At 41.1% G+C, this 22,263-nt stretch overlaps 1 protein-coding gene across 3 annotated transcripts; it reads right to left on the bottom strand.

The window, feature by feature from the left end:
- Window positions 1-357: 357 nt before the first annotated feature.
- On the bottom strand, window positions 358-17,808 carry LOC115416803 (histidine--tRNA ligase, cytoplasmic). Of its 3 annotated transcripts, none has more exons than XM_030130681.1 (14): window positions 17,626-17,764; window positions 14,912-15,281; window positions 14,722-14,811; window positions 14,357-14,476; window positions 14,158-14,253; window positions 13,383-13,508; window positions 13,174-13,281; window positions 12,998-13,096; window positions 12,815-12,908; window positions 10,816-10,943; window positions 9,044-9,322; window positions 8,437-8,553; window positions 2,630-2,776; window positions 358-1,008 (listed from the first exon to the last, which is right to left on the bottom strand). In XM_030130681.1, the coding sequence occupies exons 2-14, from the start codon at window positions 15,014-15,016 to the stop codon at window positions 949-951; spliced, it is 1,569 nt and encodes a 522-aa protein (XP_029986541.1). In that variant the 5' UTR covers window positions 15,017-15,281; window positions 17,626-17,764; the 3' UTR covers window positions 358-948. The 3 variants fall into 3 exon arrangements, with proteins under 3 accessions (XP_029986541.1, XP_029986542.1, XP_029986543.1); XM_030130682.1 differs by having other exon boundaries at window positions 14,912-15,278; window positions 17,626-17,740; XM_030130683.1 differs by lacking the exon at window positions 14,912-15,281 and having other exon boundaries at window positions 17,626-17,808.
- Between the last annotated feature and the right edge of the window lie 4,455 nt (window positions 17,809-22,263).

The raw sequence follows: 22,263 nt of genomic DNA, 5'->3' as shown, positions 1-22,263 counted from the left end.
CTTTTGAAAACCTTTTAAATGTTTGAAAAAAAAAAAGGCAAAAACTGAGAGAAAAGCACTTGCAAACATGTGAAATTTTAAAAGAACTGGGTGAATAGTGTACAAAAAAAAAATCAGACAAAAATCTCAGGATGGACAGAATTCCTAGTACCCCCTATATTATAATAGCAGGTATAATAGAAAGTCATAGAAGGGCATTCTTGAACTTTCCATCCATTCTGATGTGTAATTTGTGTCTTGTTAAATTTACTGTGGAACAATTTATTTGGCGACAGAATAAACACACAGAATAACTTATTAGGATCAGCCCATTAAAAAAATGTAGAAGAATTGGATAAATAGAGTGAAAACCCACACTGATAACCGGAATATGTTTATTTTTGCCACCAGACAGAACAGGTATGATACAAGCAGAAAGGAGTTCAACTGCAGCAAATAATGAGTCATAACAGAAAGTAAACATGAGTTTTCCAGCTTGGTCCTGAATAGCTGAAACAAGCAGTATGCACAAAATGTTTCTTTTTTCCTAAACAATCACTACATAAACCTCCAGTTTGATAGAATTTTTTGTTTCCCTAGAACTTTTTCCTCAGCAAGCCTTAGTGCACACCTTTACATCGACACAAAGTCTGCCAGACAAAATCCAAAAAATCTAACATTTCATATATTCTGTCACTGAATTCAGGTCTGAGCTCCAATGATGGTATTCCCTTTAAGAACAAATCTTCAACATATCTACTGTTATTGGCTCCCTCATCTGATACTGTGTGCAACATCCTCCATAAACACCGGTCTCTGTGGCAGCTATGACGGTACAAGTATGGATGTGTGAGTTTGTTTTCAGGGCTGCACCCATATCAAACATGCTCGTATAGGTGCAGGATTCTGTACAGGTGTGAGCAGAGCACATGTTCTGTTGCTGTTGTATAGATGCATGATGCAGAGTCATTAGGGGTCAGAGGTCCTCCTCCTAATCTCATCTATAAGGTCAGCTCTGGAAATGTCAGCCTGTGAACACAAAGTTGGAGCAGCAGGGTTAAACATGGAGTCAAAACAGTCAGCATGTGAAAAGACAGAACCAGCTGTAATTCATCCTGTTTCAGAGACTGGTACCAGCAGGGGACCACAGAAATGTCCACAGGTGACTGACCATAGAATTTGTAGCAGTCATGAAATTGAACCACAGACCTTGGCTCCAAACTGAGGCCAGTGTACAAGTAAAACAGTTTAAAGTCGAACACAAATGGCCACAATGTAGTAGTGTTGAGTTTTTTTTTAAAAAACCTACACGATACAGTCTAAAGCTAAAAACAAATCCAAAATCTGAAAGCAAATCTATCTCCATAGATGTTAAATTGTCAAACTTTACAGCAGGATTAAAAATGTTTACAGCGGGTGCAAAAAATGGTTTTGGTTTCTATAACTTGTTTTATCATCTGTCACAATGGTACAGGGAGGAATTTTGCATCATCTCAGCTACTAACTTTGACATTCAGACCTCTTATTTATTGAATCCTACTTCTTTTTGTCCCTGACTAGCAGCTTAGCTGTAGTTGTGTTAAATGACTTACCTGCAAGACCATCAGAGGATTCTTTTATGAGGTTAACTGATACTTGAACAGTGTAACTTAGTTCCATTAGCTGATGTATTCATTCAGCAAAAGTGCAATTTAGCTGTTATTAGTATGTTTGCACATCACGACTTTCACATTACTGTTTTCAAATGCATCTGCACATGCTAGCATTTATTAAGGAGGTGAAACTATTTACGTTTGTTTATGACACTGTACTTGTGTCTGATGTGACTTCAGCCATGGCAATGTTTGTGCTCTTTTGGGAAAGAACAGAGTAGTAACAATTGCGGACCTCTGGACATCATCACTTTAAGGCTTTGGTCAAGATTTCTGTAACAGATAAGCTGAATTCTCTAATGGAAGACAGTGTAACATGATTTAAAGCAACTAGTTTCCTTTTGGCTTGCGGCATGAATGATCTCATGCAGGGACAAGAAAGGATTAGAAATCTTTTAAAATGTAGTGGAATTTTTCATAAAGGTGCTTATAAAGGGTATTTGAGGTTATTTGTTATTACATATTACCTGTATTTTCAGTAAGTTTCAATTTCATTCCTCACTCTTCTCCAGCGCCGCTCAGTTCTTGATGTCACAGCCATATTATGCATGTCAAGGGTTCAGAATCATGGTTCACAAACCAATAAGTTTGTCCACTATTTACAGTCTGTGGTCTCCATTTCTTGTAACTGTTTTACAAATTAAAAGCCTTTTGCAGTCCTCTGTTGCAACCTCAGTAATTGATCAAATTCTGAAGACAACCAAAATAATCTTGCCATGTCACCAATACTGTTAAATGTATATGAAGTGGACCATGAGGTCTGAATAGCTGGTCTACCTATTCAAGAGTTTATCATGTGATCCAATAAAATGGTCATGAACACTGATCTGGTTCTTATGAGGCTGGTTGTGGGTGAGGTTGCAATGGTTTGTTATTGTGAAGTTTGGGAAACAGTGCTATAGTCCAGAGCATTTACAATGCTCTGCTCTTCCTGTGTACAATGTGTTTCATATGGTCCTGAGGTGAGGTGCAGTATGGATGTCCACTGTATGTGATACCTCCTCTCTGGTGGCCACCACACGCAGTTTGACCACTCCATCCTTCAGCTCCTGTTCTCCCAGTATGGCCACCAGGGGGATCCCAGACTCCTCACAGTGCTGCAGCTGGCTCAGCAGTTTGGGATTCTTCTTGTACATCACCTCTGCCTGCAAATGCCACAGCATACAGGTTTAAAACGACTACACTGCACTTTACCTAGAATGATGGCCCTGGACTGTTCTCTCTTTATACTTCATGGGCTAGGAACAATGCATGTGCATGAACATGTTCATATTCTTAATGTAACTTTTTCTTACCACACCTAACACAGTGAAAATGCTTGTAACTTTATAAAGTCTATGTGTTATGTACATGCCTATATTAAGAGAACTACCTAAAATATTTGCACTCTACTCAGGTAAATAAAGACTCAAGCCAATACAATGATTTTCAGCGTTTTCACCAACCAACTTATTTGTATTTAGAAAATAGAAACTAATATAGATATTGTTGTTTCATTTTCAAAAATGCTGAAATTGTCCTCTATAAGTAAAATGAGTAAGAAGTGTAATAAAAGGGGAACACCACTTAGAACAGAAGTACTCACGATTTTTATAACAAGCAATATACTCAAAAGAATTGTCGTATGATACTGAGTTTTTTGCTATCCTGGACTTTTAATCTGCGATGCCATGGGTAATGTTTTGTTAGGGTTCTAATCATTTTTTTAAATTTAGACATCAATTAATGTTTAATTTTTGTAATTCTGGGTCCTGAAACTGTAGAAGTCTGGTATCCCCTCATCTAAAGGTCTTCTTAATGTGTAAAAAAAAAATGTTCCTTTATACCTTTTATGCCTATATAGGCAGAATGTAAATGACACATACATGCCTAAATAATCATTAGACACAACACTAAACACACTAAAAATCTCTGAATCTGAATGATTACTTCCGAGTCATAGTTTCAGAACTCTTCATTTAAGAGAAAATTTCAGAAACGAGAGGACAAAAGTAAAACACTGACACATTATCCAGATAACATTTTCTTTTTTTGTGTGTTCTCGTTCTCACTGAGATAAGATTTCTGCCCCTCAGAGCAGAATCTGTCCATTTGTCATTTTAAGTGTTGGAAATCTATGACATGATGTTATAACCAGATAACATTATCCCGTTATCAGAAAAGCCCCTTTGAATGTTAGCATTACCAGGATTACTCACAGTCATCTATTGGTGTCTGGCTCTGCTCTGACTAATATTAATGTAGTTGCAACATATTGCCACATCCAGCTCTTCAGAAATGGACAAATTAGTCTTCATTTTCTGCTTTCTTCATTACCTTTTGCATTACAATGAGCTACTTTCTATTCAACATGTCATATCTTCAAGCTCCAACATCATGAATCTTTCAGGAGATCAGTGTTACTCAAGGGTCAGAGGTGAATGATACCACAGTTGGAGATGCATGGGCTGGATGTACAATGGAATATCAAAACGTTTTGAGCCTCGCACATTTTTTCAAGTCGGACAGTACAATGCACCACACCTGATGTACATCAATGTCTCAGCTACAGACTGCAGGATCGTATTGCTGGGTGCAATTGCTTAGTCACAACACTGTGGAAGAGACATACCCCCCAGTGAGTTGGAAAAATGGACAAAACTACAGGGTGTCCCATAAGTCTCCATACATAGGAGACATAATACATTCCATACATATATGGTTCTAACATGTATTTCTTTATATTTCTTCTTTATACAGGGTGTCCCTTAAGTCTCCATACATAGGAAAAATAAACATTTCTTGACATAAACCATTTTTATTTATATAGTATGCTCTATATGACTGCCATTTTGTCGGGAACACATTTCAATGCGTGTCCTCCACTGCTGAAGAACTATAAAGAAGAAATATAAAGAAATACATGTTAGAACCATATATGTATGGAATGTATTATGTCTCCTATGTATGGAGACTTACGGGACACCCTGTAGTTCTTCAGCAGTGGAGGACACGCATTGAAATGTGTTCCCAACAAAATGGCAGTCATATAGAGCATATTATATAAATAAAAACGGTTTATGTCAAGAAACGTTTATTTTTCCTATGTATGGAGACTTATGGGACACCCTGTAAGTATAGAGCAGTGATAAAGTTTCTATACTGACAATCAACAGAAACTCTGAGGTGGAAATGTATGCATATTTCTACTTGTAAGGGGGGTTGTAATTATTCATTGTGGATTTATTGATGACTTAGTGCTCGGGTACTTGAGATAATGATGAGTTGTCATGTTGTCTCTGTTCATTGCACATGGGTTGGTCTCTTCGCAAAAGTGGACCAAATACACATTGAGCAATACTCAGTGGGTATCTACACAATTTGAGGATTGGTTTTGAAAGCCTATATAAAGGCCCAAAAAAGGCCACCATTGTTAGTCCAGTGAACGGCATCATGCCACATCTATCACATGAATAACGTCTCCGGGCACTGGGTACAGTGGAGGCCGGTTTGAGCTATAGTGATATAGCCAGGCGTATGGGCTGTTCCCAACCCACAATCAGAAACCTGGTTGAATGCCACAACACGACAGGCTCTGTTGACGATAGACCGTGCCCAGGGCGAGAGAGAGTGACACCTCCCGACCAGGACCGCTACTGCTGTGACTTTGTGTTTGGCAGGTGCCATTTTCTTTTGTTAAGTTTTTTGTTTTGAAATTATTCTTGAAACTTTAGATTTTTGTTTCTGTATCCCAATATCCTGAACAAATGATTTATATGAAAAAATTCCAGTTTAGGGTTTCAAAATAAAAATGATGTCAAAAAATATGGTCTCAAAGTTTTCATTGACTGTGAGTGTAGTTCTGAAGGGTCAATCTTGCCAAAGGGGCAGGCCAAGGGAAGGTTGACATCTAGATCAAAAAATACATTTAAAATCACCCTTTGAAGACATATATTTTTGAAAGTACATTACTTCTAGTGTCAGGCACGAGATTTTATTTTTTAGAAAAATGTTTTAAAAATACTTAGGTGGCATTATATTCAGCATAAATTTATGTTTGCATTCTTTGTCCATCAGTGCAATTCAAAGCATAACTGCGATCCTCTTCTATTGGACCTATATTATACTTATGATAAGTTGTAAGGTCCATTTAAAAACCTTTTGCTACTCTTTTTTACAGTGGTTACAAATATCTGATAAACTGAGATAGATATATGTTAAAATATATTAAATTAGTTTAAGGTATTTCACTTTGTAAATATTATATATGCAATGTATATACTAATAAATATCCTGAACAAATAATTTACATTTATAATTCTTCTCCCTTGTCCATCCGTTACTGAAACACTTAGCAAATCTCTTGCTATTTTATGCCCTTAGCTGTTGAAAAAATACAAACCGTTTACTATTTTGCAAAACAGACCCCCTAGAGGACCAACAGTAAAGATTTTAGTTTTATGAAAATTGGAACTGCACTTTAAGGCAGGTTTTATAAAGTAGTCAAAAACAGATCTTAATTTTCTGTCCATCCATTACCATGGGGGGTTTTACTATTTTTAAGCCAGAAAATTAGGTCAAAACATTTTTCTTCCAATTCCACATCTAAAAGTGCCCATTATTCCCTGCAAAATGAGATATCATTCATCTTTTTACCATAAATAGTCGTGAAAGGGCAAACAAAAATGTAGCAAGGCTGTCCGTCTGTTACCGCTTGGCCAGCCCCCAAATGGTTGAAGAGTGATTGACTGCTGTTTTTAGATGAGTTTCTTGTGACGTATGCATACATTAAGTCTTGGAGGCGGAAGTAACGCCGAGTTCATAGCGTGTTAAACGATGGACCTGCTAAACTCCTGTGTGCCGTTTATTACTTAGCTTTCACCAAGTATAAGTTAGGCATACAGACCACTCAGTTCCACTGGTGGCAGCAGTGGTTCTGTTCTGCCGGCCGCTGTTTATAGTTATTACCGCGGTTAGCGTAGCTTCTCAGTATAGTTAGCCTGCATGCCTGTTGCACTTAGCTGCATGAAAAAAAAAGAATTCTCATCATGTGGTACGGTGATGAAGACCCCTTTAAACCCACCAGGAGGGCTTCCCCTAGCCTATCACCCTGTAGAGAGAGAGCGATTGTGGATCTACCTGCTCCCTTTGCTGGCAATGGCAGCCAGAGTTTCCTCAGCTGGAAGTGGTAGTCGGAGCTATGGCAGGTGACACCGGTGAGTTCAGCGGGGAGCTGGTGACAGTACTCTCCACCCGTCTATGCAAGTCTGCTTTTCTACTATGGGACAGCCTTCCCGATGCGGTCAAGTCAAATTATGTGGCCGTGAAACAGAAGATGGGGTAAGCTTTTGGACAGAGACAGTTAATGGACCATTTTAGAGCTAGCATATCGGCTCGTTCACGAGTTCCAAGGGAGAGCCTGGAGGTGTACGCGGCTGATGTGAGCCAGCTGGTAGCTGGTACTCATGTTTTTACCTCCCAGTTGCGTGCGCATCACTGTTGTTAGTAAACACTGAAACTCATCTATAGGGAGTCTTCTCCTTCCTCTGCAACCATCAAACACCGGGTGAAGGAATTCCAGCATTGCAACCATCACCCAGCATTGCAGAGAGAGTTCAGAAGATGACATCAGTCAGGATGGTCATCAACCAGTACCAGCCCGCTAAACACTGACACTGTGCACAAACCACATCACTCTCCATGAGTTAGAAGAAATAAGAGGCCTTTCATATGGATCCATGCACAGCATACTTCATGATAAACTCCACATTTCTAAGGTGTGCGAAGATGGGTCCCCAGAATGCTTTTAGGTGGCATGAAGCTATTGAGGGTCACCATCAGCAGAGCCTTGCTAACTTGGTACAACACTAACCCAGATGATTTTCATTTTAGGGATGTAAACCTGAATGAAACCTGGCTTTATCATTATGATCCAGACAGCAAACAGGAAACTGGAATGGAAAAACATCACATCTCCAAAGATAAAGAAGTTCAAAGCCACCAGTTCCACCAAGAAGGCTATGGCGACCATTTTCTGGGACAGCAAAGGAGTGGTCCACATTGATTGCCTGCCCCATGGAACCACAATGAATGGGAAATATTACACTAACCTACTGACGCAGGTGTGCCAAGCCATCAAGGAGAAACTCCACGGAAAAATCTGTTGTGAGATTCTGCTTCACCAGGACAATGTCCACACCAGCCAAGTTGCAATGGAAACTGTGCACCACTGTGGCTACAAACTCCTCCCTCACCTACCCTATTCTACAGACCTAGCCCCCAGCGACTTCCAACTCTTTCCCAGGCTGAAAAAACACCTTCAGGGCCAGAGATTTGAGGATGATGATGAGCTGACTGCTGCTGCGGAGGCCTGGTTAGGGGACCAAGATGTTGAGTTCTACTGATTGGGTATCAGTGAGTGGCAAACTAGATGCAACAAGTGAGTGGAGTTGGAAGGGGACTATGCTGAATAATAAAGCAGTATAAATCCAAATATCTTGCTCTTTCTGTGTGAGGCTCAAAAAGTTTTGATATGCCCTCGTATTTATAGAACAATTAATATGTAATGATACAATAATGGTAGCATGCTGTATAGTTAGTGTTTACACTGACTGTCCACATTGTGAGCCAGACTATCACCAGATGTTTTCAGGTAGATTTGATGGAAATCCAATCACAACACATTACACCTTTTCCTGATCCACATACAGATCACATTTTAATACTGGGAATAAATGGGGTCTGATTCAGTAACCAAAAAAAATCCCACATCTTGTCATTTCATGTTCACCTTTCTGAGTATGAATGTAGTGAATATAAAACATACCTTAATGCCAGCATTCCACAGCTCTGCAGTGAGTTTGAGTCTCTCCTCCAGTAGGTTCTTCTGAGCAGACGCCACCATCACCTGCACCTCTGTGGTCCGGACCTTCTCTGCTGAAACCTGAGCAGAACCCAGCCAATATTAGTCTGAGTACTGGTGACCTATTGATGTTACACACCTTTAAACCTTTATTGTATTTCATGTAGATTATTAGGTTTGATCATGAATCATGGTATGAAACCTCTCCCACATCACAGTCTGCACCCACCAGCTGGTCTTTGTTCCAAATAAGAGAAATGGTCTCAGGGCAGATCAAGGTCAACAATGATCCAGTTGATAAACAGTGTGAAAAGTTTTAGATCGTTTGGACTTAAGAGGAAGGTGGCTTACACAAGGCTATTGTCACCGATAAATAAAATAGAAAGGAAAAACAAAGGGAAGACGGACCTCTTCACATGGTGTGTGTAGAAATGCTCGTCTTCACTATTAGACATAGTCATGCCATGTTTGTAAAGTCTGCTCCCAAAATTGTGAAACTAAAACTACCTGGACCAAATACAACACTGACAGACATGGAATGTGTGGAGTGAGGGGAGGCAGCTGTGTTCACCTCGGCCTTCTGCTCCATGATAGAGAAGATTCGCTCGATGCCAATGCTCACTCCCACACAGGGCACCTTTCTGCCCTTGGGGTCAAACATGCCCACCAGGCCGTCGTAGCGCCCCCCACCGGCCACACTGCCCACGCTCACGCTCTCCTCTGTGGACCCTGGGGCCCCATTCTGGGCTTCGGTGGTGACTGAGGCCACACCTGCCTGGGTCAGCACTGCCTCATAAATGACTCCCGTGTAATAATCCAGACCACGGGCCAGACTCAGGTCAAACACCACCTGTGACACACAGCAACAGTGAGGGCAGTAATGTGTTAGAGAAGCGCAAACACAATGATAGAGCTACACCTATCAATTATTTTATTAACTGGTTAATCTACCAATAATGTTTTACATTCCATTACACAATTATTTGAATAAGTGAAAAAAAATATAGTAAAAATGTGAAAAAGACATGTCTGAAATTGACTACATGTCCTTTTTTCCTGAATCAGCTGAAACAACAACAGTATCTCTCTCTCTCTCTCTCTCTCTCTCTCTCTCTCTCTCTCTCTCTCTATATATATATATATATATATATATATATATATATATATATACATATATATACATATATACACACACACACACACACACACACATATATACAGGGCGGGGAAGCAAAATTTACAATGAACATTTAGTTTTTTTTTCTCAGCAGGCACTACGCCAATTGTTTTGAAACCAAACATATATTGATGTCATAATCATACCTAACACTATTATCCATACCTTTTCAGAAACTTTTGCCCATATGAGTAATCAGGAAAGCAAACGTCAAAGAGTGTGTGATTTGCTGAATGCACTCGTCACACCAAAGGAGATTTCAAAAATAGTTGGAGTGTCCATAAAGACTGTTTATAATGGAAAGAAGAGAATGACTATGAGCAAAACTATTACGACAAAGTCTGGAAGATACTATTAAAGAAGAATGGGAGAAGTTGCCACCCGAATATTTGAGGAACACTTGCACAAGTTTCAGGAAGCGTGTGAAGGCAGTTATTGAGAAAGAAGGAGGACACATAGAATAAAAACATTTTCTATTATGTAAATTTTCTTGTGGCAAATAAATTCTCATGACTTTCAATAAACTAATTGGTCATACACTGTATTTCAATCCCTGCCTCAAAATATTGTAAATTTTGCTTCCCCACCCTGTGTGTGTGTGTGTGTGTGTGTGTGTGTGTGTGTATATATATATATATATACAAAATCTATGTATAATATAAATTTTATATATGTATATATATATATATATATATATATATATATATATATATATATATATATATATACACATATATATATATACATATATATATATATAAAATATAAAATCGACAAATGTGCACAGCAGTCTTCAAAACATTTGTATCCAACTTAATAACAACTTAAGATGGAACTAAAATACAACTGAAGAAATAGGCAAACATAAAAGGTTAAAGAGTTTAAAGGAGTTAAGTGATGGCTCCAATGTGGAAAAGTGAGCATATAGACATTTTCTGCCTTTTTGTCCTCCTCTCTTCTGTTGTTTGTGGTGATCCTGGCATCATGTCCATCAAAATAAGAGTCCGTGTGAAACAACAGCAAAGCTATGTTTATAGGCAGCGAAATTTAGGAAATGAAGGAAAATTGTAATTGGATGTAATTGAATATGTTTTTAAAATCAATTTGTGTCAATAAATCATTTCAGCTCTACATAATGAATAATGATGCACAGTCACATGTCTCACCTTGTCTGTGACCTGGAAGAGCTGCAGGTAACTGAAGAGCAGCTTGATATCTGACAGACCTGCACATGCCTGCTTACTCTGAGACATCTTCTGATCCTGAAGGAGGTGCTCTGCCAGGTCCATCCCACCTACCACACACATAACTGTTTACTGTTCATGTACTCATAAACAAATCATAATAGTTATCTCATGACACCTTACATTTGGAGCTGGTCAAAACCAGACTCTTGATAGGCCAATTCTCAGACAATTAACAGAATCGTCCAGGAGCAAACACTTGGCATTAGTGGTGAGGAAAAACTTTCTTTCTTTCTTTCTTTCTCAAACTCCAGTATTCAGTCTTCTTTTAGCTGTTTGGCTCTTTACTAAAACACCTTAGCTGTTAAGAGTTCTCATATAAGCTAAACAGAGCAGAGGACCACCACTGGGTGCTTAGAGTTTACATGGAGTGACCTGGTGGTGAAGCCTTCAAGGACGTTAATCATTAGGGTACGTTTACACGGCAACACTCCGCAAAGATTCCTCCTTTGCGTTATAAAATCATTCCGCGTTAAGACGAAGCCGCTATGATAACGATCTGCGTTAACATGAGTCCGCGAGGACGGCTGAATACGCTGTAGTGGCCATGTCAGACCAGTAGCTGGCGATGTAGAGCTGTAGTGAAACAGTGGCGGTAAAACATGCGCCTGCGCACAAACGATTTCCGGTTTAGACAGCCTTTAAATGAGGAGAAGAAGAAGAGGCGGACAACACTATTTACAACAACAATGGGGAGTGGTCGTACAAAGACGCAGGACTTCTTTGTCTGAACAGACGAGCTGAGCACAGTTAGCAGCACGTATGTTGTTCTGAAACCGGCCATTGTTGTTGTGGTTGTTCCTTCTTTTTCTGCAGCTTTATTGTGTCATACAGGCTGGCAAACCAGCTTGGAGGCGCATTACCGCCACCAACTGGCCTGGAGTGGGTTAACTGGTGGTTCTTGGCTGCGCGCGCATGCGGTGACGTCATATTTTACCCCGGAACGCTCCGACTCGCATTAACACGGAGCTGAAATGCGGAGCGTATCGACAACGTTCCACCCTGGACCCTGGTATCAAAAGTTTCCGGATTCAGGCACTCTAGGCACCGTTTCCATGTTAACAGAAGGCTAATCCGCGATGAAATCTTCCCGGAGTCGACTGAATCCGACGCCATGTAAACGGCCCCTAGTCACAATGACCAAGGCTCAAATCCTAGTAATAAAGGTTTTTATTACACCCGCTGCCCGCCCCACACACATATTCTTTATCACTACAAGAGATGCAGTACCCTGTTTGATGGCTGAATTTCAATTTATGAATTTTTTACACATTTTTTAACCTTTCAACTTACAATTTTTGTCCAACTGATTTCTCAGACATTACTCAACCAATTCTTTTCAAATTTCACACACATTCTTTACATGTGCCTTTCTCTCCATTTTTTTTTTTTTTTTTTTTTTTTTTCATTTTTTTTTTTACTTTTTGAAAAGATTGAAAGTTCAGACTCAAAATTAATCCCTGGGTAGACAAGGTATCAGTGAGAAGGAGGGGCAAAGTATGGTGCGACCGGGCAGGGGTATTAGCAAGCTCTGTTTACTTTTTCCACTTGTTTCAACTAATTTCTCTGGCCTTCTTTCCTGTCTTTCTAATATTAAATAAAAGGCACAATATGACTTGGAAAGCATTAACCATGGGGCTGTAATCAACTCAAAATTTTGTCAAATCAGATGTAGCAATACAAAACAAAAATTTCTACCACTTGCATCTGCATTCTCCATTGTTTGACAATTACCCACCAGGTACTACCATAGGTGAGAGCAGGAACATTCATTCATTCATGAACGAGACCTTTAGTTACACAGACTCCATCACTCTACTCCTCCACAAGGAAATAGTTTTGTTTTTTTTTTTGTTTTGTTTTACAAGGGAGGCTGAGGCCAGGTTAAGCTGTGATCCAGTATTCACATATGTGGCCTCACCCTGCATACTGACATACTCCCCAATCTGGTCAGCTGCCTGCTCCGACAGGCCCTTCTCATTCACCATCTCCTTCTTCACATCCTCCCAGGACATCTGCAATGAAAAACCAAAGAAGAACATTTATAGGACTGAATGTGGAAATGAAGATAGAGACTGCACTCTGCAGTAAAACGTCATCACACCTTGTCCAGTTTGTCCACTGTTGAACAGATGGTGCGGAACTTGTCGTCTGGAACACCACAGACAGCAAACATCCCATCAAGGATGCGTCTGTCATTGACCTGGAGATTGACAACAAGGTTATAGAAGTGACACACATAGATCCAAGTCTTCAGTAAACCTAAGTGAACTGCTTCACCTTGATGCGGAAGTCTCCTAAGTCCAGCTCATGGAGGATTTCATAGACGATCTTCAAGCACTCAGCATCAGGAATCATAGCATCATACTGCCCTGCTATGTCAAAATCCTGAAAGGACACATGCATTCAGTTATTCAGCAGCAAGAGACCATGTCCCAGATACACTTCATGTTACGGGCTCCGCAAATGGATTCCACATGGACACTCACACACTGGTAAAATTCTCTGTAACGTCCACGAGTCATGGCTGGGTTGTCGCGGCGATAGACCTTAGCAATGTGGTAACGCTTGATGTTGGTGATCTTGTTCATGGCCAGATAGCGAGCAAAGGGGACCTGAGAAAGGACAAATTAAGGACTAGAGCTGTTCTCTGCAGGGAGGGACAGAGTTCAATTTCAACCTCAATGGCCAATATATGTACATTTGACACACCCATATTAGTACTGCTTCAAATAACAGTTGGGGCTGATGGGATATTATGCTTGGTCTTTGCAGGTATTTGGTCATAAGCCAAAATCTGATCAATACTGACCTGAGGAGTCTCTAACTCTGCATTTGGAAAAGTAACAGCCGACCTAACCTCATTTTTAAAACACATTCTGTCACTATGTCACGTTATTGTTTGACAAAATGTGATACTTGGCCAAATGACCTATGACCTCATGTCATGATGAACAGATTTGATTTTGGTTCTCAAAAATCAAAGGTTAAGGTCGACCTCAATATCCAGATTTCTGGCCATAACTGCATGAACAGGTAATGGTCTGATTTAGGTCTTGTTATATAAACAAAAAACTTGCATAGAAATAACAGTGTTTAGAAAACTGACAGTTTTCCCTAATCCCAATTGAATAATATGACAGCAAGATTTATGAGCTATACAGCTGTGACATGTGCCCAAATTTATCCCAGTTAGGTGACAGGTGAAGGGCTATGTGGACTTTTGTTCTGTAGCTCTGTTCTGGTCTTGTGTTTTAAGGATACAGTAAGGTCATATCTGAGGGACAGCAGCTCTCCTCCTTGGTCTTTGAGGTCGTAGATGAGTTTTGAATCCTCTCCGTACTTCCCTGTCAACGTTTCCTGTGTACCAACATAGACATTATGTGAAGAAATTAGATATTTCAGTTTGACTCTGAGAGCATGGAAACGTTTATGCACAAAAAATACATAAGTAAAAATGGACCTTCAGTTCAAACACAGGTGTGTCAATGGTCTCTGCTCCGTGGCGTTTGAAGCAGCTGATGATGGTGTTGAAGACTTTCTCTCTGATGGCCATCTGTTTGGGATTGTAGTCTCTCGTTCCCTGACAGAAAAACAATCACATTATTGGCTCCATGATTTGAAACTGTTATTTCTTTAGTTAGTTTTGGCTTTAAGCTACAGTGGTTACACTGAACATCACATCTGTGGCGCATTTAAGGATACTTAATAAACCTTAATCTTTGTACAAACACACAATTCTAGTTACACGTATTCACATTTTGTTGTAAAATGAGTAGTGTATTGTCACTGCTTGTCCTGCAGTGACAATGCTGTGTGCGATCTTACCTTTGCTGTCTTGAGGACAAATTGGTGTTTGCCATCATCTCCTCCTAGCCGAGCCTTGAGCTCCAGTAGTTTGGCTACCTCCTCATCGATCTGCAACAGATACACCAACCCCATGGTATGAGTCTGCAGCTTTAGACATGAGCAACAATCCTAACAACCAATCAAACAATCACTCAAACCACAGCCTTACCTGAGCAACAGTGATCCCAGAAAAAGAATGTACAGATCGGACACATGTTGCAGCCCGACAGCCCATCACCGCAGCACAAGACCGGACACAAATCATGGCCAGCATGTTTATCCACAATCACAGACGACAGGTTAAAATCAAAAGGAAAATCCATAAAGTTCAGGATGATCCATAAGCATTGTCCCAGGTCAGCATTATCAGCCAATCCCAGTGTCAGTAGATGTTGAACAAGGAGGTGAAGAGGAGTGGTATAGTAGAATCCAAGCAGGCCGAGTGAGGTAGATGAAGGCGATGAAGATTGAGGCAGGTGGAGGTCATTCAGGGTCAGGCAGGAAGAACAGGAGAAAAGTGGTAAGCAACCCTAGCACTACTGGTGGGCGGGGCATGACGAATCATCATCATCATCACAGCATGGAGGATAGAACATGAGATGTATCAAGTCAATCAAAGCAGCCCACCTATCACAGCCCACACACACATCAACACAGACACAATCCTGGATGCAATTATGTAACCTTTATTCATCATGTTTTGTGGGACTGGTCTTTGACTGAACAGAGGCTAAATATGTGACAATAAAACACAAAAATGCAGGTTATGCATCTTTGCAAGCATGTTTGAAACTTTGTTTCATATACGGCTGGGAGGTGAAATATAATTATGATATATTTTTATCTGGTAATAATATATTTATCACAGTATACACCTTTCATTTGTTCTCAGTTAAAACAAACCCAATTACTTGTGTATGTATTGATTTATATTGATTATTGTTGAACAAACATCTCATCATTAGCTTTGAATGTACATTTGTGAAATGTTCAGCTGTTTGGTAATCATTGTCAGGTTCCAACCATAAAACTGGAGCTTAAATCACAATTAACTTCCCTTTATGTCATTTGTCTTGGTGAATATGAACTTCCCAGTTTTCACATTTGGGTACACCAAAAACAGAAAATGAAAAGATGAGCAGTAAATCACATAATCAGTGCTCATCTAAAGTCAAAACATCTTTGTGACTTGTATATTCTTATCAGTTGTTACATATTTTACAAATGTTTTAACACCATAAGTAACCATCTGGCTTATTCATTCAGGACCAAAGATCAGCCTTTGAGCTGGAATAAACTATTTGATATGATAACCTAATTCATAAAAATCTGATTTGCGACTGATCTGACACACTGCCTAGTCCCGTTTTCACATTAGGCTTACATACTAAAAGAAAAGAGAGATGTTAAGAGACACGATGGACTGAAATGACTATTCTGAAGCATTCTGGTTCTGCATACTCTACCTCAGACTTTTTTAATTTTCCACTGGTTGGTAAGTGTTTATGTTCCGATATAACCATTAGCTTTCACTCAGGACTAAATATCACCCTTTACATTGAAAAAATTATAAATATTGACTGATATGAAGACTGTCAGACTTTCAGGCACATTGCCCAGCCCCATGCCCAAAATATGATAAAAAGAGGTTACCTCATTTGTTTGCCAGGAGTGTAGACAGACACTGCACTTCTGCTCAAATCATTAGCTCAACAGGCAGTATATAAGGGGTCATACTGAATGATCATATTCAAAACGCACAAAAGAGCACACATTTTCCATGTGCTGCAGATAAAAGATTCTGTTTTTTGTTTTGTTTTTTTCCACTGGATGTAATGAGTGTGTTTGTCCAACAGGCTTCCGGTTCGATTTATATGTGAATGTGGACTTCAGTGACAATCAATCAATCAATAGTGTAATCCATCATTTTACAAATCTGTGGATAACCCTGAAATATCTGGTTAAATCCCCATTAGTATTTGTGATCTAACAAGGAGTACAATAAAGCAGACATCCAATTGGAAAAAGAACAGACTAATAAAGACAGTCCACACTAAATGCCCACGAACGCCCGTCTGCGTTAACCAGACCAACTATTGCGTCAGCTGTCTTGCACATTATAGCAAGACAAAGACAAAACTCAACAAGCATTGTGTCAGTTGTCCAAATGGTCGTTTTACATATGAAACATGTAGGTTGGTTTTAATGCGTTGGACAACTTTTCTGTCAACCCACTGTCACAAGCTAGCTTACGTTAGTGTTAGCTAACGGGCTCGGTCGTGTACCGTTAGCGGACGGCACTAAAGGTGTATTAGCATTTTAGCCAGTGAAGCTCTAATATGAAATTGACGATAGGGAAAAACATTTCCTTCTTCCTGAGTCCTGACTCACCGGTGGCTGAGGTAATAGAAGGATTTACAGTGAATGACACGCACGGACTAAAACGGTACGTCGTTTACAGAACTTCTCCGAACATTGCTTAAATTGGGTACCTTCTTACGTTGTCTGACTCTTTACTGTCACTTGTACGTCACGCAATATCAAGTGATTAGAATATATCTGTGTTTAAACAAGCAGAAGACATTTTCATTCTGGGCGTTTTACTAAAATATGCAACCATTCAAGTTATAGACTGTGAATACGTGACTAAACGATGAGACTCCAGAATGAGACGGTCCAAGTCAGCTGTGGACACGATGCATCGATATTAAAGGCTGATCATAAAACAGAAAAGCCAATGTGGTCTGGGTTTTTCCTATTCGTATGAATCAAGTTTCAAACGTATGGCTGCTCAGTTAGCAAACCGAGTGTTAAACACCACCATGCTATTCAGCACATGCTTAACCTGCCCTCTGATCACATTGCAGCAGCACTGGGACTGACCTGCTCCTTGCTCGCCTTCTCTGACTTCAGTTTCCGAACCACTTCACCTTGGACTTTAATCGCGTCTTGTATCTGTACCTTGTCTTCCATGGCTTTTCATAAATATGAATCTAACACATCTAGCTACTGCTAATCACACCTCCGGCATCCTCGCAACTGTCAGGAAGTAAGCGGAAACGGAAATACGCAAGAAATAAAACGTAGACGTCCGTATTTTCAGAATAAAAGATTGCGTAAGAAGCCTTCAAAGTGTCCCTCTGCTCAACAGGGTAGTTTCCAAATAAACACCTGGTATGATGCATAAATACAGTATAAAACGACCTCCCGGTTGGAAACAACTAATGAGGACGATGAAACGGGTAAACCACCTTTAAAGCTAGTTAATTATCGAGTCAATGAATTGTGTGGCATTGTGGCGTGTAACATAATGTTATGCAATTTAAATAATAGTATGATGTGACACCACATAACTGGGAAACTTTGTCTTGTAGCTCCTCAGAGTCAGAAAGAAGATCCAGCACCAGCCATGAGCCCACAAGTCCAGAGTGGGCAGGTAGGACTGCTCATAGAGTGAATATTATTAGAATAAATAGGCTCCAATGAAGAGTGTGGTGTAGGCCTGTTCAGTATGAAAGGTGCTATGAGATGCTCCATGATTCAGCACTACATGAATGAAACTGACACCAAGGCTTTGAAAATAGAAGATTTGTGCTGAGAATTATGACCATTTTTAAAATGTGATTTAGTGTCAGAAGCAGAGCCAGGAGCCAGTAGTGATGAGGGGATTGTTCCTGTCAGGATGGAAGGAAAAGGTGAGCTGTTGGAACAGACTGTGTGAACAAGCAAGCATTAGTTCCAGTAAAACCACTTTCTATACCCAAACGATAGTCCTGACCTATTTTATTTTTTATCATTAAAAGTGAGACAGTAAATACACAAAGCCCACAACTGAAAGGCAATAGCATAAAGTAATATTAAATAAGCCTGCATATTTTGCCAATGTAAATATCTGAATTGGTTAAGTAAGTCAAAATGTCTGTAGATATTATTTTTTACTGTGATCCAGGTGCAGGCGAGTCTAGAGAAATTGGAGGAAGTGTGAAAGGGAGAGCAGAGTCTACTGATGACAGAGGAGCAGCTCAGCAGCACAACCCTGAACCACTAGTCCAAAATGAGATAGATGAAGACGAGTCTGTTGTTAGCTTTGATTACTTTGCTCACCCTCAGTCACAGGATATACAGACATTTTTTTCTTATCATCCTCGTCAAACTCCTAATATCACTATACCAAAAGTTTTTTAATAGCAAAGTTGGAACAAACCGCAAGTGGCTGACTTACTGTGAAAAAAATCAGTCTCTCTACTGCTCTGTTTGTCTCAGGCTTTGCAGAACAGTGTGTAGACCTAACATGTAAGGTTATAATTACATGACTTTAATAATAATTGGTCATAATCTAAAGTGGGCCGGTCTGAGGTATGAAACTCCAGGGCTGAAAATGAGTCTCAGTCTGGCCCTGTGGGGGAGTATTGTCACCAGCTCCCCGCTGAACTCATCGGTGTCGCCCGCCGTAGCTCCGACTGCCACTTCCAGCTGAGGAAACTCTGGCTGCCATCGCCGGCAAAGGGAGCAGGTAGATCCACAATCACTCTCTCTCTAAAGGGTGATAGGTCAGGGGAAGCCCTCCTGGTGGGTTTAAAGGGGTCTTCATCACCGTACCACATGATGACAATTCTTTTTTTCCATGTTGCTAAGCGCAACAGGCATACAGACTAACTATACTGAGAAGCTACGGTAACCGCGGTAATAACTATAAACAGCGGTCAGCAGAACAGAACCACTGCTGCCACCAATGGAACCGAGCAGTCTTTATGCCTAACCTAAACTTGGTGAAAGCTAAGTAATAAACGGCACACAGGAGTTTAGCAAGTCCATCGTTTAACACATTGTATGATCCAAGGAAAGCTTGCCTACCAATATGGCATCGTAAACAGAAAACCACGTGATCATGTGACGTTTGTGCAAAACCTCAATACTCCTGATAAAAGTCTGACCAATCATTTAATTCGGACTGAATAAAATGATTGGCCGAGCTTCCTGTCTGTCATCTGTAGCCGTGTCCCCCGTCAACTGTCTTCTGCTTATACCGCTTGCTTGCGCACCTCTGTTGTCCAGTCACTTCCACCCCCAGCTGCTCACTGCGGTCAATGCCAGCCGCGATTCTCCGCTGCAGTAGCTGCCTACAACAGAGAAGAAGATGCTCAAAAAGACTAAAGCAGAAAAAGCTGCACAAAAGAGGATTCTCGATGCTGCAAGAGGCAAGACACGCATAAACATCGGGTCTGCTTTCGAGCGATGGCGGAGGCTAAAACAGCCTCATCTGGAGCTGAAAAGTGATGAGATGATCACAGAGTTTCTGCTGGACAGGTACTTTACTTTGGACTAATCATAGAACAAACATTACATGTGATAACGCAGCATCCAGATGCTATCAGTTACAATAATTCTGTAATGTTATTTGTGCAATGAAGATTAGCGTCAGTGTTAGTGTAAACAAACCTAGCGTGTAGCATTAGCTTTAGATTTAGCGGCAGCATTATAGACAGTGTTACCTGTGTTTGTGTTAGCGTGAGTGCTTATAGCAGCAGTAGTGTTTATTATGAAGTGGTCATTAACCCTGTTTTCAAATGCAACTCTGGCGTTGTGTGTGACTGTGTTGGTCAAACAGTAACCACAGCTAGTTCAGCATATTGCTAGAGGACTTCTCCGGCTAATAGATAATGGTGGCTAGCTGACATCTGTGTTAATTATACCTGATCTGTTTATGCTTGTGTCTTTTTATCATCCTTGGGAAGTAGTGTTGTTTACCAGTAATGCACTTTACATTGTGATAATCCGTCCTTGTAATCTGTGTGTGTGTGTGTGCGTGTGTGTGTGTGTGTGTATGTGTGTGTGTGTGTGTGTGTGATTTACAGCTATGAGAAAACATTTTCTACTCCAGTAAGACCTGGATTTACAAAGCCTCCTCCACCATCATTGTCAACCATTGCAGACTCTCTGAACGGTCAGCACACCTTTATATATAACAGTAGAAAAACACAATTTTCTTTTGTTATTGTTGATGCTCATCAACATTTATCATACGTTTTTTCATTTGAAATTACAGTGGAAAATTTTAATCAGGTTCTAGTTACACCTTCCCCTGCCCCTCATCAGAAAATTTAAATATAAAATTGTTTTTAGAACACAAAAAATGACCTTTAATCATACATGCTGTGTGGACACTTGTTTAATATCAGAGATGTCCAACCCTGGTCCTTTAGAGCTACTATCCTGCATGTTTTAGATGTATCCCTCTTCCAACACATCTGATTCCAATGATAAGCCTATCATCAAAGCTCTGCAGAAGTCTGATAATGACTGTCAGGTGTGCTGGAAGAGGACCGATAGTCGAACCTCGGATCCAGGAGGAACAATGCGGTTTTCGTCCCGGTCGCGGAACGCTGGACCAGCTCTATACTCTCCATCGGGTACTCGAGGGTTCGTGGGAGTTCGCCCAACCAGTCCACATGTGCTTTGTGGATCTGGAGAAGGCGTTTGACCGTGTCCCTCATGGTATCCTGTGGGGGGTACTTCGGGAGTATGGGGTCCGGGGCCCTTTGCTAAGGGCAGTCCGGTCCTTGTATGACCGAAGCAGGAGCCTGGTTCGCATTGCCGGTAGTAAGTCAGACCTGTTCCAGGTGCATGTGGGACTCCGGCAGGGCTGCCCTTTGTCACTGGTTCTGTTCATTATTTTTATGGACAGAATTTCTAGGCACAGCCAGGGGCCGGAGGGGGTCCGGTTTGGGGACCACAGGATTTCGTCTCTGCTTTTTGCAGATGACATTGTCCGGTTGGCTTCATCGAACCTGGACCTTCAACGTGCCCTGGAGCGGTTTGCAGCCGAGTGTGAAGTGAGCGGGATGAAGATCAGCACCTCCAAATCCGAGGCCATGGTTCTCGACCGGAAAAAGGTGGTCTGCCCTCTCCGGGTCGGTGGGGAGTCTTTGCCCCAAGTGGAGGAGTTTAAGTATCTTGGGGTCTTGTTCACGAGTGAGGGAAGGATGGCGCGTGAGATTGACAGACGGATCGGTGCAGCGTCTGCAGTGATGCAGTCGCTGTACCGGTCGGTTGTGGTGAAGAAGGAGCTGAGCCAAGAGGTGAAGCTCTTGATTTACCGGTCAATCTACGTTCCTACCCTCACCTATGGTCATGAGCTTTGGGTCATGACCGAAAGGACAAGATCCCGGATACAAGCAGTTGAAATGAGTTTCCTCCGCAGGGTGGCTGGGAGCACCCTTAGGGATAGGGTGAGGAACTCAGTCACCAGGGAGGAGCTCGGAGTAGAGCTGCTGCTCCTCCGCGTCGAGAGGGGCCAGCTGAGGTGGCTCGGGCATCTGTTTCGGATGCCTCCTGGACGCCTCCCTGGGGAGGTGTTCCAGGCATGTCCCACCGGGAGGAGACCTTGGGGAAGACCCAGGACACGTTGGAGAGACTATGTCTCTCGGCTGGCCTGGGAACGCCTCGGGGTCCCCCCGGAAGAGCTGGAGGAGGAGTCTGGGGAGAGGGGAGTCTGGGCATCCCTGCTTAGACTGTTGCCCC

The sequence above is a fragment of the Sphaeramia orbicularis genome, unplaced genomic scaffold (assembly GCF_902148855.1).
Source record: "Sphaeramia orbicularis unplaced genomic scaffold, fSphaOr1.1, whole genome shotgun sequence".
In the NCBI taxonomy this organism is placed as follows: domain Eukaryota; kingdom Metazoa; phylum Chordata; class Actinopteri; order Kurtiformes; family Apogonidae; genus Sphaeramia; species Sphaeramia orbicularis.
The sequence above is the reverse complement of the archived record's forward strand: the minus strand, read 5'-3'. Positions and strand labels throughout refer to the sequence as shown.